This window comes from Rana temporaria, chromosome 12 (assembly GCF_905171775.1).
Source record: "Rana temporaria chromosome 12, aRanTem1.1, whole genome shotgun sequence".
NCBI classification, from domain to species: domain Eukaryota; kingdom Metazoa; phylum Chordata; class Amphibia; order Anura; family Ranidae; genus Rana; species Rana temporaria.
Genome location: NC_053500.1, coordinates 104,619,641 through 104,636,260, shown reverse-complemented (window position 1 = coordinate 104,636,260; position 16,620 = coordinate 104,619,641). Strand labels below are relative to the sequence as shown.

General features: G+C 42.5%; 1 protein-coding gene across 2 annotated transcripts in view; it reads left to right on the top strand.

Moving 5' to 3' along the window:
• NUP85 (nucleoporin 85) overlaps positions 1–16,620 on the top strand; it is a 78,633-nt gene that overhangs the window by 39,851 nt on the left and 22,162 nt on the right. For both annotated transcript variants that reach the window (XM_040330062.1, XM_040330063.1), the window contains exons 9-15: positions 1,091–1,213; positions 1,341–1,472; positions 1,566–1,672; positions 4,515–4,598; positions 8,448–8,513; positions 13,192–13,343; positions 13,627–13,744. In XM_040330062.1, coding sequence (XP_040185996.1) covers positions 1,091–1,213; positions 1,341–1,472; positions 1,566–1,672; positions 4,515–4,598; positions 8,448–8,513; positions 13,192–13,343; positions 13,627–13,744 — 782 coding nt within the window. The remainder of the gene's footprint in view (positions 1–1,090; positions 1,214–1,340; positions 1,473–1,565; positions 1,673–4,514; positions 4,599–8,447; positions 8,514–13,191; positions 13,344–13,626; positions 13,745–16,620) is intronic.

Here is a 16,620-nt window from a genome sequence, read left to right as displayed (position 1 = left end):
GTGCAATGCAGGGCTCTTGCAGAAAACCGTTACACATTAAGACCCCTTTCGCACTGGGGCAGTTTGCTATTGCGCTAAAAATAGCAGCTGCTTTTCTCCAGTGTGAAAGCCCAAGGGCTTTCACACTGGAGCGGTGCGCTAGCAGGACCGCTCCAAAAGTCCTACTAGCCGCATCTTTGGACAGGTGTGTTTTACCGCTCCTTCCCATTGAAAGCAATGGAAAACCCGTGGCTATCCTGCCAGCAATGTGCCTCTGCAGAGGCGCATTGCAGGTGGTATTAAGGTGGTGAACTTATCCGTTAAGACCATATCATAAACAGGTTAGTTAAATTAAATATATAAATGTTGAGAGTGCTTTGTATTGAAGCTAATTAATGTCAGGTGTTTTTTTTTTTTTTTTTTTTATGCTAAATCTGGTTATGCTAATTAATGTGTGGGCATGCCAATTGCAGGTTTGTTTTACCTTTCATAGGTCACAATACTCCCCTGACCCAGCCTTCAGCTTCTGTTCTTCCCAGAAATCTGCTCCGTCTTTGTTCAGGCATCATCGTGTCTGCTTCCTAAATTGAGATGCTGTCCCATTAGTGTCACAATCATGCGAAGCCTGGTGACTGACTGGCCAATAAATTGCCTTTGTACAGCTGGCCTTTACTCGAGTAGTTTTAACTAGAGGTGCACCAAATCTAAATTTCAGGATGCACTTAACCGGAACTAACCAGTTTATTATTTTATTTTTTTCATATGTGATTTGTTTTATTCAACTTTTATAATCAGTATCATGAATTTAAATGAATATGAATTTTGTTATCTGCCATTATCGCCAACTTTAACGCAAGAAAATTGCATCGCTTTAAATTCTAAATTATGTGTGTCTTCACACTGGTCCGTTGGGGTGCTTGCTGCATTTTTTGGTCAGTTAAAAAAAAAAACTGCACCATATACGCACCTCCCCGTTGAAATGCATTGAAATCGCAGCAAGAACGCAACCGTGTTCCTTTTTTGGTGCAGATTTTTGAGCCACATGACATATGAAAAACACACCATAAGCACAGTAAAATTGTGTTCGTTTTTTTTTTTTTTTTTGCTTTAGTCAACGGGTTCGCAGACGCTGACAGAGTTTGAACTAAAGTGGCAGCATTGGCAAGAGGTATGTGCACGCCATCTGCAGGAGGGAACCTTTGCATCTTGTCAACATATGGAAACCATATGTCAGGTTGGTGTTCTGCTTGGAAAGTCAATTCTTACTTATCCTTTTTATTACATTTTTCCTATTTTTGTTATACTAGTAGATATGTAATCCTCTGACAGAGCTGATTATTCTTCTCTGCCACCACCAATAGGTGTTACTGGGTGATGAGGAAACGTTGTTACTGAAGAAGGACCTCATGGCTACGTGGTATCATTTTCTCGTTTCTCGATTGCTTTTTAATTACCCAACGGTGAAACCGACAGAATTGCATGCATTTGCTCAGGTAACAGACAACATTTAAATTCCTTCCTCCATGAAATTCTCCAGCGTTCAACCACAATTTTTACAAAATTCATTCACAGTTCTCTCCTTTCAGGTCTGTTTAAACCTTTTTTCGGCAAGTGAAAGTGATCCAGAACCACTAGACAGTATCCTACTGGCTGCGTTTGAGCTAGACATTCATCAAGTCATCAAGGAATTTAGGTATTCTTTTGGCACTTTTTTTTTTCACATTTTTTTTTTTTTTTGTCCATTGAAACTTGGTATAAATGGCGCATTGGTACTTGGTTACATCGTAGGCGAGGTTGAAAAAAGACACAAGTCCAACCTATGTGTGTGATTTTAGCAAAGAGGGGAGATTTTCATGACTTTGAATGAGGTGGGTGGGAGTGGCTAAATGATAGTCGGTTTTCAAAAGGAAACCTTTTTTATTGTCAAAAATCATTACAGCATAACATAAATGCAATGAGTAAATATGCAATCACATGTTAAAAAAACGTATGGCGAAAACAGTAATGCAGCATGCCAGGCCCATAGTAGGGTAAATGGTAAGATCTTCCATGTGTAAACAAAATAAGATCACAGAAATCTAGTACATACAGTGTATTGAAATCAATAGATCATCTACAGAATAGGTGCATCCAGTGGGACTGACGCGTTTCCTGTATATTTTCCAAAAGAAATCTCTATTTGTGGGAAAAAAATGATGAAAATATAATTTGGGTACAGTGTTGTATGACCGTGCAATTGTCATTCAAAATGCGTCAGCGCTGAAAATTGGTCTGGGCAGGAAGGGGGTTTAAGTGCCCAGTAATGAAGTGGTTATAAAAATATCTAGCCAATATATAAAGTCAATAAAACAGTCGGTCATAAACAAGCATGGAGATACATTTTAGTAAATGTCTGGAGCAACAGAGAACAGCATCAAACAAACTGGGCTCTTTCCAAAGCAATGGTTTCACACAGAGCTGCCCCGATCCTCCCCCGCCAGCGCTCCAAGCTGCTTTTCTTCATCAGATTCCCCCACAGAAACCTGCTTTCCATGGGGGCACTCGTGCCCCGCCCGCCGCTGCGTCCATTGACACATCCCACCCCCAAATAAATATAAAAAGAAACCTCACCTAAAAATATTGCTAAGGTAGGTGCTTAGAGTGCATAAATCTTCAGTGGTAACACCTGTGTATCCGCAGGCTGCTCACCTTACTGCCGTAAGGTATACAGCACAAATTGATCACAGGTGCCAGAAGCAGTAATTCCCTTCTGGTTGTCCTACTCTTGATTATTTACATATCTCAGTAGCGGATGAAACATGAGAAAAAAGACATAGAAACACTTATGGTGTAATACCGTCAAATAAGGAGGGAGGGGGGTAGGCAACAGCAGACCCAACAGTGATGCACTCACTCTTTAAATATAAAACATGGGCATTAATCCACGAACACAGAGTTCGTAAGCCTCTGCATATGATCCTGGTGCTGTCTTAAGTCCAGAGTCCCTCAGATAGGTTCGATGTATAAAATTAAGATGAGGAAAGAAAGGTGCCCAAAGCGTGATCCCATATGATAAAACCGATTTATTAGACAATAGCAATAAGAAACAAACTCGCATTTAGTGCTGTGTCAAAAATGCAGCAAACCACGAGCGCCAAGCTCGTATCTTTTCGCCAACTGTGAATGATACATAATGCTCCAATACCGACGTGTGTCGTCACATCATGTGACTTCATCAGGGGATTACACTAGGTAAAAAGGCATGTCTTCAAATAGCGACTGTAATTAGACGTAGCCCACCATAGAGATAACACAGAAGGTCTGTGATTGGACGGATGGTGGCCATTTTCCTATCACCCAGAGGCGAAAAAAACACACAGGATTGGCCATTTTATTGGTGGTGAATGGCGCTGCACTGATGCAAAGAGTCTCACTATGAGTGGACAGATATGGATGTCATGACATATAAAAATCGACCTATAAAAGTAAACAAGGGGCAAGATACTAAGTTAAGGAATTAAACAATGGCGTGTCAACATGGCTCCTGGGAGTACTGTAAAAATATAGACCTAGTATACCTTTTTAACATGGACAGTGTCAGCCAGTAGAGCAGTGGACAGTGTCAGTAAATTAAACTTTTATTTTATTTCTTATTACAATGTTGTTATTGATGATAAAAATTAACAGCCCTCTTGGGGGCTTTAGTGAAATAACCGACCCCTGATGTCTCACATTTGAAATAAAGAAAGTGATTGAGGACACACTCCTCAATCTCTATTTCTGCAGCCTCAGCTGCACGGAATGTGTGAACCCAAAGAGCTCTGTACAGTCTCCTTGTTTCACAAACGAAAACCTAGTAAATAAAGTTAACTATGCTTCAGTTATGAATGAACACAGTGAGTGATCAAGGGAACACACAGGGGAACCTGGACAGGAGAGACATCATTTGCTGGAACCAATCCTGTGTGTGTGTCGTCGTCGTCGTCGTCCCCCCCCCCCCCCCTGCATTTAATGGGGGGAGAAGCAAGCTTTCTGCTCCTGCAAGAGGGAACAAGAAGGGCGCTTCCCGTAAATACCATCCCCATTCCTATCCAAGTTTCCCTTCCTTCTATTTGGCGGCAGCTCACCTTACTTATTTGTTCCTTTCCTGCATCGCTCTGCATATGGGGGGGGGGAACACGCTGGGAGTCGGGCCGGAAGGGATGCAATCTACCCATCACCTGCCTGCTATTGACAATTTGCCAATCCCCTGATTAAGACTATGGGATTTGTTGTTTGCCTAAAGACATGTACACGACCATAACTAATGTGTACTGGTTTCACACAAACGATGGGGGGGGGGGGGGGAGTCCAGGAGCTCACAGAGAACATTGCAAGGAGACAGAAAAACACAGTAAGGATTTCATGAAATATATAGATTACAGGGCCATTAAGTAGTGCAGGTGTATAGATTATTTTTGGAGAATAAGGATATAAATTAGTGTCACTTTTATGTTGAATTTTGTCATATGCAGTGTTCTTTTCCTTCCTTCAGTTCCAGTTTCCTCTTGTTTCAGCTTTGTGTCCAACAATTGGTGGTTTGTGGCCCATCTGACTGACCTGCTGGATCATTGCCAACTTTTCCAGACCCACAGTTTATAGTAAGCTATCATTTAATTTGTAAATGGCACAATGTAACCAATCAATGTAGCCTGCTTGTATCCAAACAATTGCCAAAGATACAGTAGATGGCTGTAAACAGGACAGAATTTTTACTAGCCACAGATTTTAGATGGTTGTTGAAAGATCAAAGTGCTGTGCATTAATTTAAAATGGCCAAAGCATAGACATGTACAAAGCTCCTTCATATATATTCTTTAATGGACCGAGAAGACATCCCTGTTGGGTTTTATAGCAGGGAAACCATAGCAATCAGATGTGAGGCATAATCAGTCCTTTTACTAATCCTGAAATTGGCTCAGCTAGGGGACCATAATTATATGGTAATAATCTCATGTCTGTGGGTAGAATTTATTAGCCAAATGTAGCCAGATTTTTCATGGAAATTACTTCAGCCCCATACCTGCATTACGTTTTGTTACCCATTATACTTGTGACTGTGATGTCTGTGCAAGGATTTTTTTTTTTTTTTTTTTGTGGATACAAAGGGACACTCGCTCTTTGATCTCATAGATTGTAAACTTGTGATGAATGTTTGTTATGCAATAGTATTTTTTTTTTTTTTGTTTCGTTTTTTTTTTTTGTTTACTTTATGCTGGTCCCTGTATGAGAACTTGCTTGTCTTTTAAAATCTTTACATAGTTGGTAAGGTTGAATAAAGACTCCAGCCAGCTCAACCTGTGTGTATGTCACTACCATTTCCCATATACCTGTATATTGCGTTCGCTTAGATACCCGTCCAAATGTTCTTTTAAATTATCGACACACCTTGCTGACACCACCAACTGTAGAAGGGAATTCCACATCCTCACCACCCTAACTGTAAAGAACCCCTTATACAATTTAAGGTTAAACCACTTCTCTTCCAGCTTGATCGTGTGTGTCTTCTTAACAGACCTAAGATGGAATAGTTTACCCCCATGCTAAAATCACCATTTAGTTATTTGAATATTGCAATCATATCTCTTCCTACGTTTTTTTTCTAAAGGGAGAATACATTTAGGGCCAGTTCATAAAATAGAAACGCAGTCTGGATGCGTTCCAGATGCTTTTCTACATGCACGTTTTTGATGCAGTTTAGTGCTTTCCCCCCCCCCCCACCTTTTTTTTTTTTCTTAACCTTGAATAAGGACAGGTGTGTTCCAGTGGGTTTTTGGTGCGTTCCAGTGCATTTTTGATGTACTTTACAGCATACTAGTGCTGGTAAAATGCAACATGAGCTTTTTTTTTTTTTCTGGATAGCACTGGAACTGCAAGCACTAGTGTGAACTATGCCACTGGAAACCATATAACCTAATTTTCCATGCGTTCTTGATGCAGAAAAAACCCCACACTTGACTGCATGTGATGTGACCTGGCCCTCTATGTTTGTAGTCATTCCTTGGAACTGAGGTCCTCCGGCCCTCTTATTCGTTTTGTTGCCCTTCTCTGTACTCTCCAGTTCCAGCACATCTTTCCTGAAGATTGATAACCAGAACTGGACTGCATACTCGAGATGTGGCTGGACCAGAGTTTTGTAAACGTGGTAGAATTATAGTTTTATAGTGGAGAAAATAATTATTTGATCCCCTGCAAATTTTGAAAGTTTGCCCACTTGCGAAGAAATAAAGGGTCTAGAATTTTTATCATAGGTGTATTCTAAATGGTATCAACCAAAAATTCAGAAAAAAACACGATACAAATGTTATAAACTGAGTTGCAGTTCAGTGAGTAAAATAAGTATTTAATCCCCAAGCAAAACATAACTTAGTACTTGGTGGAGAAACCCTTGTTGGCAAGCACAGAGATAAGACCCCTTCTTGTAGTTAATGACCAGGTTTGCACACATCTCGGGGGATTTTGGTCTACTCTTCTTTACAGATCTTTTCTAAATCCTTAAGGATTCTTGGCTGTCGCTTGATAACATGAAGTTTCAGCTCCCTTCATAAATTTTCTATAGGTTTAAGGTCTGGAGACTGACTAGGCCACTCCATGACCCTAATGGACTTCTTCTTGAGCCACTCCTTTGTTGCCTTGATGCTATGCTTTGGGTCATTGTCATAGGCTGAAAGACCCATCCACGACCCATCTTCAGTGTTCTGGCTGAGGGAAGAAGGTTCTCATCCAAGATTTTACATGGCCGCACTTCCGGGTCTTCAGCCGCACTTCCGGGTCTTCTTCCTTGTGGGGAGTGGGCGTGTCGCTCCTTTTCCCCGACGGGGAGCTCTGCATAGATGATTGACGTGCGCGTCATCGCCTTCCGAAAATATCCGACGGGGTCCCACTCGGATATTTTCGGAAGGCGATGACGCGCACGTCACTCATTTATGCAGAGCTTAGGAACGCCTACTCCCCGGGGAAGCGAGAACCCGGAAGCCGGGTGAAAACGTTGAAAAAAGGTAAGTAAAGACTGAAAAAAAATTAAAAAAAAATCCAGCATACTGTTGATGTCAGCAGTATGCTGGATAGAACAGTTTTTTTTTTTTTTTTTTTTTTTTTTTTAGGGTGAACCCCCGCTTTAAGGATTTAGAGAGGATCTGTAAAGAGTGGACCAAAATCCCTCCTGAGATGTGTGCAAACCTGGTAACCAACTTCATGAAATGTCTTGCCTCTGTGCTTGCCAACAAGGGTTTCTGCACCAAGTCATGTTTTGCTTGGGGATCAAATACTTATTTTACTCATTGAACTGCAACCTAATTTATAGCATTTGTATTGTGTTTTTTCTGGATTTTTGGTTGATTTTCTGTCTCTATCATTTAACCACTTCCTGTCGGGAGGGCGTACATGAATGTCCTCTCGTTTTCAGTGCTTATACCAGGCTGATGCCTCCACCTACAGGAATCAACCCGGTGTCATTCCCTTCAGCCAGTGATTCCATGCAACGTAAGAACAATCATAGCAGCAGTTGAGCCACTTGATCGTTCTTACATGCGTCATTCCACGAGTGTGCGCAATTTTCAAGCATGACATGTTTACTCGGCGTACCATTATCTTTCACATTATACAAAAAAATTGGGCTAACTGGTGTTTTTTTTTATGTTATTTAATTCACACACTTTTTTTCCCCCCAAAAAAACACATTTGAAAAATTCCTGCGCAAATGACATGTGACATAAAAAGTTGCAACAACCACCATTTTATTCCCTAGGGTCTCTGCTAAAAAATATATTTTTTGGGGGTTTTAAATTTTTTTTTACCAATTAGAAATTATGATTTTTACATGTAGGGGCAAAGTGCCAGAATTGGCCCGGATGGGAAGTGGTTAAAATACACCTATGATAGAAATGTTAGACCGTTTATTTCTTTGTAAGTGGACACACCTACAAAATCTGCAGGGGATCAAATAATTATTTTCCCCACTGTATCTCTTGGGTAAATATCCTTATGAGAATTCAAACTAAAGATACGACGCGGCAAATTTGAAAATACGCCGGAGTATCAGTAGATACGCCGGCATATTTCGACTGTGAATCTGGCCCTAAGTTTTTAATTATGTGTGTATAAATTGCCTTAACTGCCAGGAGATTTTGAATTCTGTTCAGCCAGTCTGGTGACCCCACATGCCTACAAGACTCCACACCCAGCAGATGGTAATCCCATTTCCAGCTTCAGTTTTGAAGCTTTTAATTTCCCTGCATCACTTTCTCATTGATCAGTAAATCGGCATTATTAACTCTTATTATGAACTGAGGTAACAACGAAAGCTGGTAAAACAAAAGAGGAAATTCTAGCGCAGTCCTGTTCCCTATACAGAGATGCATGATTCACAAAGCTATCCATACAGAATTACAACTTTTTGGAAGGTAAACATTTAATATTTGTACCTCCCAAATGTTATTCTTGTTTTTCAGTTTTGGGGCCAACATGAGAGAATACCTTCTGCTTGAGTATGCGTCTGGTCTTTTCTCGCACCATAGGTATGCCAATTTTCTTCTCCTAAGGTCTATATTCTGTCTTGACTTTGTGACATTTGCTTTTCCTATTGTAAATGCATTATGTTGTACTAGCTGGGTATGGCATTGTCTTGTTAAATGTGTACTATACCACATGTGCATGATTATTTTAGGGGTTGTACAAGTTTGGGATTGATTATATGTGCAATGGATGTAGCGCTGGAACACATTTAACAATATTGTAGGACACAGAGGGTGTTATATTTTTCTAGCTGCTGTAGTAGAATATGGGGAGGGATTTTTATTTTGATAGCGCAGCGTTTATGAATTTCAGTGGTATTATCTTGACAGTATGTCGCTTGAATGTGAAGGCAGATGGTAGAACCCTTCCATGGATCTTTTATTTTTTTATCGTACATCACTGGACACAGAGCACTATATTATTACTATATGGGTTATACGGCCACCAGGTGATGGCATAATCAAGACAGGAAGTCCCCTCCCCATATAACCCCTCCCACACAGGGAGTACCTCACTTTTTCCTGCCAGTGTCTAAGGTGTTGGTCACGGTTAATACTTTGTTAAAAAGTGCTCCACAGATGGCCTAGTCAGGGTCAGAGTGCTACGCTATTAGATCCATTCGAAAAGTCTATAAACAAAGACAAAAGTGGATGGCACCCGAGCCTCGGTACGGAAGAATGGGGTTTTGCCTGTAACGCTTCTCTTAGGAGACCTGAGCCCTGGGATCCAGAACCTTGGTCACAGTGCTATACCACAGGTTTTCTGGCAGGGCGCCATACAGGGCCAAGGCAGTGGACCCTACGCTCAGAGGGGACCCCGTCCTTGAAGGTCTGGCATGACACCAACCCGCCAGGATGGGTGAAGATTGGATCGCTGTGATATTCCAGCAGTACCCTGCAGCGAGGAATGGTGAGTCTGCATTTGTTTGCAGTTTCTCTATTAAGAGAGCGATCTGGCTGTTTTTTTCCCCAGTGGCCATTGGGAGCAGTGTGCTGTTCTATCATGCTTGTACTCTTGCTCAGGCAGGCTGCTGTTTTTTCCCCAGCCACTAGAGGGCACAGGATTGCTCAAAGTCTAGCCTATTGTTTGTTGTAGGCAGGAAGGTGCTGACAGGTCGGATAGGCCTTGGAGACAGAACAGTGGGCCATGAGTATGAGTACTGGCTTTGGAACGGGTGCAGACAAGTCATGATTACATGCTGCATATTTTTTGCCTATCCAAGGGGCATGTAAGTAGTAGATACACCCCTGGATGATTAGCAGTTCACTTTTAACCCCTTCCATACAGGGCATTTTCACCCCCTTCCTGGCCAGACCAATTTTTAGTTTTCAGCGCTGTTGCACTTTGAATGACAATTGCGTGGTCATGCAACACTGTGTACCCAAACTAAATCTTTATATTTTTCCCCCCCCACAAATAGAGCTTTTGTTTGGTGGTATTTTATCATCTCTGCGTTTTTTCTTTTTTGCGCTATAAACAAAAGAAGAGCGACAATTTAAAAAAAAAAAATTTTTTTACTTTTTTATTTAATAAATATAAAAAAAAAATGTTTTCCTCAGTTTAGGCCGATACGTATTCTTCTACATATTTTTGGTAAAAAAAATTGCAATAATCGTATATTGATTGGTTTGCTCAAAAGTTATAGCGTCTAAAAAATAGGTGATGGATTTATAGCATTTTTATTTTATTACCTTTTTTACTAGTAATGGCGGCGATCTGCGTTTTTTTTTTTTTTTTTTATTGCGGCGAACACATCGGACACTTTTGACACGTTTTTGGGACCATTCACATTTATACAGTGATTAGTGCTATAAATATGCACTGATTACTGTGTAAATGTGACTGGCAGGGAAGGGGTTAGCCACTAGGGGACGCTGAAGGGGTTAAAAGGTTCCCTATAGTGTGTTCTAACTGTAGGGGGGAGGGGACTCACAAGGGGAGGAGACCGATGTGTGTTCCTCTGTACTGGGAACACAGCATTGGTCTCCTCACCTCTGACAGGAAGGGTGGATCTGTGTGTTTACACACACACAGATCCACACTCCTGCCGCAATCACCGGCAATCGCGGCCGCCGGTTCACGAGCGGTTGCGCACGCCCTAGAACGCCGGGAACACAGGACGTCGTATGACGTCCACCCGGATCGAGGAAGGGTTCCTGCCGGCGTCATTTGACAATGCGCCGGTAGGGAAGGGGTTAAAAGTGTCATTATCTGCTTGTGGGCAGGAACAGCATAATTTGCGTACTTGCAGTTTTATTGCTTAATGCGTGTTTTTATAATACATGCTTGAAAGGCATGAGCGTAGTGCAATATGTGCTTGGTATCCTACAGGTCTAAAGTATAGGACCAACTGCAGTTGAGCAAGTGCTTGCTTACAAACTTGCTAAATCGCACAGTTGCTAAGCAAAGGGCCAGTATCCTTGTGGTCTGCGCTCCTACCTTGAAAAGCTGAGGCCATAAGTTCAGATCACACATATGGTATCACCCACTTAAAGCTTGCATTGTACTGCTGAAAATGGGCGAATGTCAATTAGCCAATGCACATCAGATTGGTTGATTCCATCATATGCACAGATGCTGAAAATGCACAGTTGCTAAAGTCGGCACAGATGCCGATATGCACAGTTGCTAACACGCACAGATGCTGAATTGCACAGTTGCTAAAACGCACTGTTGCTGCTAAAACACACAAGTTGCTGCTAAAGGGCACGGTTGCTGAAGCTCACGGTTGCTGAAGATAACTATTTTTACCAGTTCACATGTTTGCATAAAGATACATGATCATGTGTGTACAAAATGCCTGTTTGGACCTGTTTGTATTTTTGATCACTTAAGAACACGTGATCGCATAAGGTGACAGGATCACTTAACCACTCAAGGACCGCCTAACGCCAATATACGTCGGCAGAATGGCATGGCTGGGAACAATCATGTACCTGTACATGATTGTTAAATGCCCAGCCGCGGGCGCGTGCCCGTGACCCGGTCCAAAGTTTCCTGGCCGCGGCACCCTGCGGACCCGATCGCCGCCGGAGTCCCGCGATCGGTCACAGGAGCTGAAGAACGGGGAGAGGTGTGTGTAAACACACCTTCCCAGTTCTTCATAGTGGCGCTGTCATTGATCGTCTGTTCCCTAAAATAGGGTAAGGCGATCGATGACGTCACACGTCCAGCCCCGCCCCCTACAGTTAGAAACACACATGAGGTCACAATTAACCCCTTCAGCGCCCCCTAGTGGTTAACTCCCAAACGGCAATTGTCATTTTCACAGTAAACAATGCATTTTTATAGCACGTTTTGCTGTGAAAATGACAATGGTCCCAAAAATGTGTCAAAATTGTCCGATGTGTCCGCCATAATGTCGCAGTCACGAAAAAAATCGCTGATCGCTGCCATTAGTAGTAAAACCCTCTACACTCTACCAGGGCAGTCCGTGCATCACCAAGCCTCTGTGGCAAAACCGCAACATGGTCATTAGTGCATACATTCACAAGTTTCTACCAGTTGGATGTAGGTCAGCAAGAGGATGCTGCCTTGGGCGCAGTGTTCAGCAGTATAGGTCCTCACATCTGACGGCAATTTTCTTATTTTGTGTGCCTCCCTCCCCTCAGATGGCATTGCTTTGGGACATCCCACATAGTAATTACTATAGTGTTCTGTGTCCGGTGATGTACGATAAAGAAAATGGGATTTTTATAACAGCTTACCTGTAAAGGTACTCCCTGTATGGGAGGGGTTATATAGGGAAGGGGACTTCCTGTCTTGATTATGCCAGTGTCCATCACCTGAAGGTGGGCGTATAACCCATATAGTAATTACTATAGTGCTCTGTGTCCCGTGATGTACTCTCTAGAAATGGATTTTAGAGGTATGCTGTTATAAAAATGCTATTACAGAAGCTGATAATACTGTTAGCATTTTCACGTTGGTTCTGCAAAGACTAATCACTGGTGGAGATTAAAGTACCTATGCATGCATTGTTTTATCGTTATACTACTAACTGTTCGAGTTATATACTATAACTGTGTAATGTATTTTATGTGTGCTTAAACAAGTGTAGTAGATTAAGATTCTAAATTGTGGCCCAATTCACAGAAAAGATACAGGTGTTTTATTTTTTCATAGCCCTTGGACTTTATGCATAGACCCCAGCCTGGAATGGCAACCACCTTAAAAACACCCTGGACTGAAGGCACAGAGTGCACAGCGTTTATTCGTTACAGCTGTACAGTTTACCTTTACTGTGCACACTTAGGCCATGTTAGGCCAGCCATACAAAGAGCAAATTTCTTTCCTGCAACCACGGATACACAGACAGTGTTTATGCGAGAATCCCCTCCTGCAAGGCCATTGTCTTCTCCCGGCAGGGGCCACTTACCCCAACTGGGACAAGACAGTGAATTTTTTTGCTAGCGGCTATAGCAGCGGCTAACGATATTCACAGATTGATCAACTTGGTACGTACAGCCTGCCCATACACTGTTCGAATCTCAGCTGGTTCCTGCTGAGCCGGCCAAGATTTGAACTGTGTAGGGCCTGCCTTTTAGTCCTTGTTAGTGGAGCTCCTGCAGGGTCGTATCACTGTGTTAAGTCCTCTTTTCCCAATCCCTTGCAGATTCTTAACCTGTTCAAAGGGGTAATAAAAAATGGAAAAAATAAGATAAGCATTGTTTCTTACAGCCTGTGGCAGCTGGCGGTTGATTACTTGGATCATTGTCCAGAACTTGGTAGAGTTTACCTTGAACTTCTCATAGAGCGGATTCCACTGACTACTGAAAAGAAGGCGTTGAAGGCATTGAGAATTTGTGAGCAGAGGCAGATGACTGAACAAGGTATGTTGGAATAAATACAAATGCAACCTAATCATGCAATCTGAATATTGAGAACATTAACCTTTTTTTTGCATTGGATGTACTGCATTTTAGGTTATTGAGATGAGAATGAGGGAATCCTGGTGTTTGTAATTCATCGTGTTCATTTAGTTACCATGGTAGTTCTGGCATTATTGTCCTTTCAGACAACAATATTGGCTAAAATCTCATTTATTTCAATAATCAAGCAGTGCCCAGTTGTGTTTTCTATTTGTTGCCAATAATTATTTTTTATGTTCTCTAGTTCGAAGTATCTGTAAGACAATGTCAATGCAAGCTTTGCGCAACAATCGTTTGGGTTCAGCTTTGTCCTGGAGTATTCGAGCGAAAGATGCGGCTTTTGCAACACTCATATCGGACCGGTGAGAAGAACACAAGAGTCACTAACTGTCCTGTTTTTAAGAGAAACCAGTCATGGTCTAAAAAGTGTTCAGGATAACAATTGTGTTTTTTTTTGTTTTGTTTTGTTTTTATTTAGTCTTCAGAACAGTTCAGGTGTCCCTTTAGAACCCCAAAAGGCTTCTAGGCAGAGTTTTTCACTGATAAATGCGTGGCATAGTGCTGATCCTGAAATAATCCAAGTTTCCATTTTCATTTTTTGTGGCAGCCATTCAATGCCTTTTGTGTTTTCCTTTTTTAACATTGCATTGTATGTATTGATAACACAAATAGTCCAGCCACAACATATATGCAAATCTGGCCCTAAGTTCTTAATCTAAGTGCGGCGGCGTAACGTATCGTCTATACATTACACCGTCGCAAGTTTTCAGCACAAGTGCCTGATTCACCAAGCACTTGCGTGTAAACTTACGGCGGTGTAACGTAAAGGCGTCCGCCGCAAGCCCGCCTAATTCAAATGGGGCGTGTACCATTTAAATTAGGCGCGCTCCTGCGCCGGACGTACTGCGCATGCTCCGTTTTGAAATTCCCGCCGTGCTTTGCGCGAAGTGACTCAATTTTTTTGAACGGCGACGTGCGTAACGTACTTTCGTATTCCCGGACGTTTTACGCAAAAAAAATAATTGAAATTCGACCCGGGAACAACGGCCATACTTTAACATGGCTCATCTAAAGTTAAGCCATGTTAAAGCAGGCCTAACTTTGCGACGGGAAAAAATACTAGCGACGACGTAACGAACGCGAAAACTGTCGTGGATCGCCGTAAAACCTCATTTGCATACCCAACGCTGGAAAACGACACGAACTCCACCCAGCGACGGCTGAAGTATTGCATCCTAAGATCCGACGGTGTAAGTCAATTACACCTGTCGGATCTTAGGGCTATCTATGCGTAACTGATTCTATGAATCAGTCGCAGAGATACGCCGTCGTATCTCTTCTGTGAATCTGGCCCTCTGAATGTACCTGGATGGCATTAGCTCTTCTTGTCTCTAATACGTGTACTGCTATATATTGTATACTGTACATTCATAGCTGACCATGGCTGTTTGCGATGTGTGAACACACACAGGGTGCCATTAAATGGAGGAGGCATCCGCAGTTACATAATCAGATGATTAAACAAGCTTGTGTAGTAAGCCCACGCATTTTGCAGATGGGCTTGTGATCAGTCAGACATATTGTCTCTGTGTAACAGTATTTTGAACACCTCCATCACTGCCCTGGAATCCTATTAAACAGTGGGCTGGCAGCAGGATTCAACTATTATTCACAAAGCACAGAATACTGCTTGTTTCTGGTCTCTAACTGATTGGAAGCTTGTAAAGTACAGTACACAGCACACAATGTTTGCACTGCCGTTTGCAGCAGTAGGAGAAAACGCATTGAAAGAGACCTACTGTAAACCTGCTGTTTCAGTGCAGATATACCAACTTCAAGTAGAAGTCCAGTCACATCCTATCTAAACCTAAACCTGCTTTCACCTCTATTCTAAGCTCTACACTAATTGCCCCCTAGAGCAGGGATCTTCAAAATACGGCCCTCCAGCTTTTGCGGAACTACACGTCCCATGAGGCATCTTAAAACACTGCCATTCACAGACATGACTAGGCATTAGGGTTGTCCCGATACCACTTTTTTTTTTTTTTCACAAGAAAGTCCCGATACCACTTTTTTAGGACCGAGTACAAGTACCGATACTTTTTTCCATGTACTCGCCGATACCGATACTTTTTTTTTTTTAAATGTGTCCCCAAATGCAGCCTTGTGTCTCCAAATGCAGCTTGGTGTTCCCAAGGAGAAAGCCAAGCCCTCCCACCTCCGCTGTCTAGTTGATCAGCGTGCGGGGAACATAACAGCTTTCATTTGAATAGCTGTGTGTTCCCCGCTGCGCGTCGTCGTCCAATCCTGGGATGGGTGATATGTCTATCAAAGTGCCCGGACAAGGGGCAGGGGCGCGGCGGGGAACACACAGCTATTCCAATGAAAGCTGTTATGTTCCCCAAGCCTCTGATCAACTAGGCAGGGGCTTGGCTTTCTCCTTGTGGACTAGACGAAGGCAGCAGCTCTCCTCTCCTCTCCTCCATTAGTGACATACCCGAGAACTGCTCTGCTCCGCTCTCCACCCCCTCTCCACCCACTCTTGGGTGAAAAAAAAAGTGTTGGGGGAAGCATCGGGAGCATTTGCGCGAGTACAAGTACTTGCGCAAATGCTTAGTATCGGTATCGGGCAAATCCTACTAGGCATGGTGGGAATTGTAGTTCCTGAACAAATGGTGGGCCATAGTTTAGAGACCCCTGCCCTGGAGGAAAGACGCCATACTGAGGATGCTGCGGTCTGGTCATATGATTAGTTCCCAGTGCTGGCTTCAGTATAAAGGAGGGAAAGCTGACAAAGGATGCCCCATAGTAAGCCTGTGGGTGATGTCAATTCATAGGCATTGCAGCCATTGTCGGCTATCTCGCCTCTTCACTGAAGTTGGCCGCTGGGGAGATCATGTGATTGGACCGGAGTGCCCAAGGAACAGGTAAGTATACACACATTTCCTTTACAGGGTAGTTAGGATGGGGCTGGGAACAGGTTTAAGTTCAGATAGACTTTGAATGGACTTCCACTTTCAGTGGCAGAGATTCTAAGAGTAAAGCTGACTATAGATGGATCGAAAATAGGCTGGTTCATCAGGGACTTCCTCCATCCACCTCGTTTGTGTTTATAGAATGTAAAAACAGGGGGTAAATACTGGTACATATATGAGAAACAAAATAGATTTAGTGAAAAATAAGCTGCGGCACAAAAACATGTGATAATCATGTGAAAAACTGTGCAAAAGGAAATAGT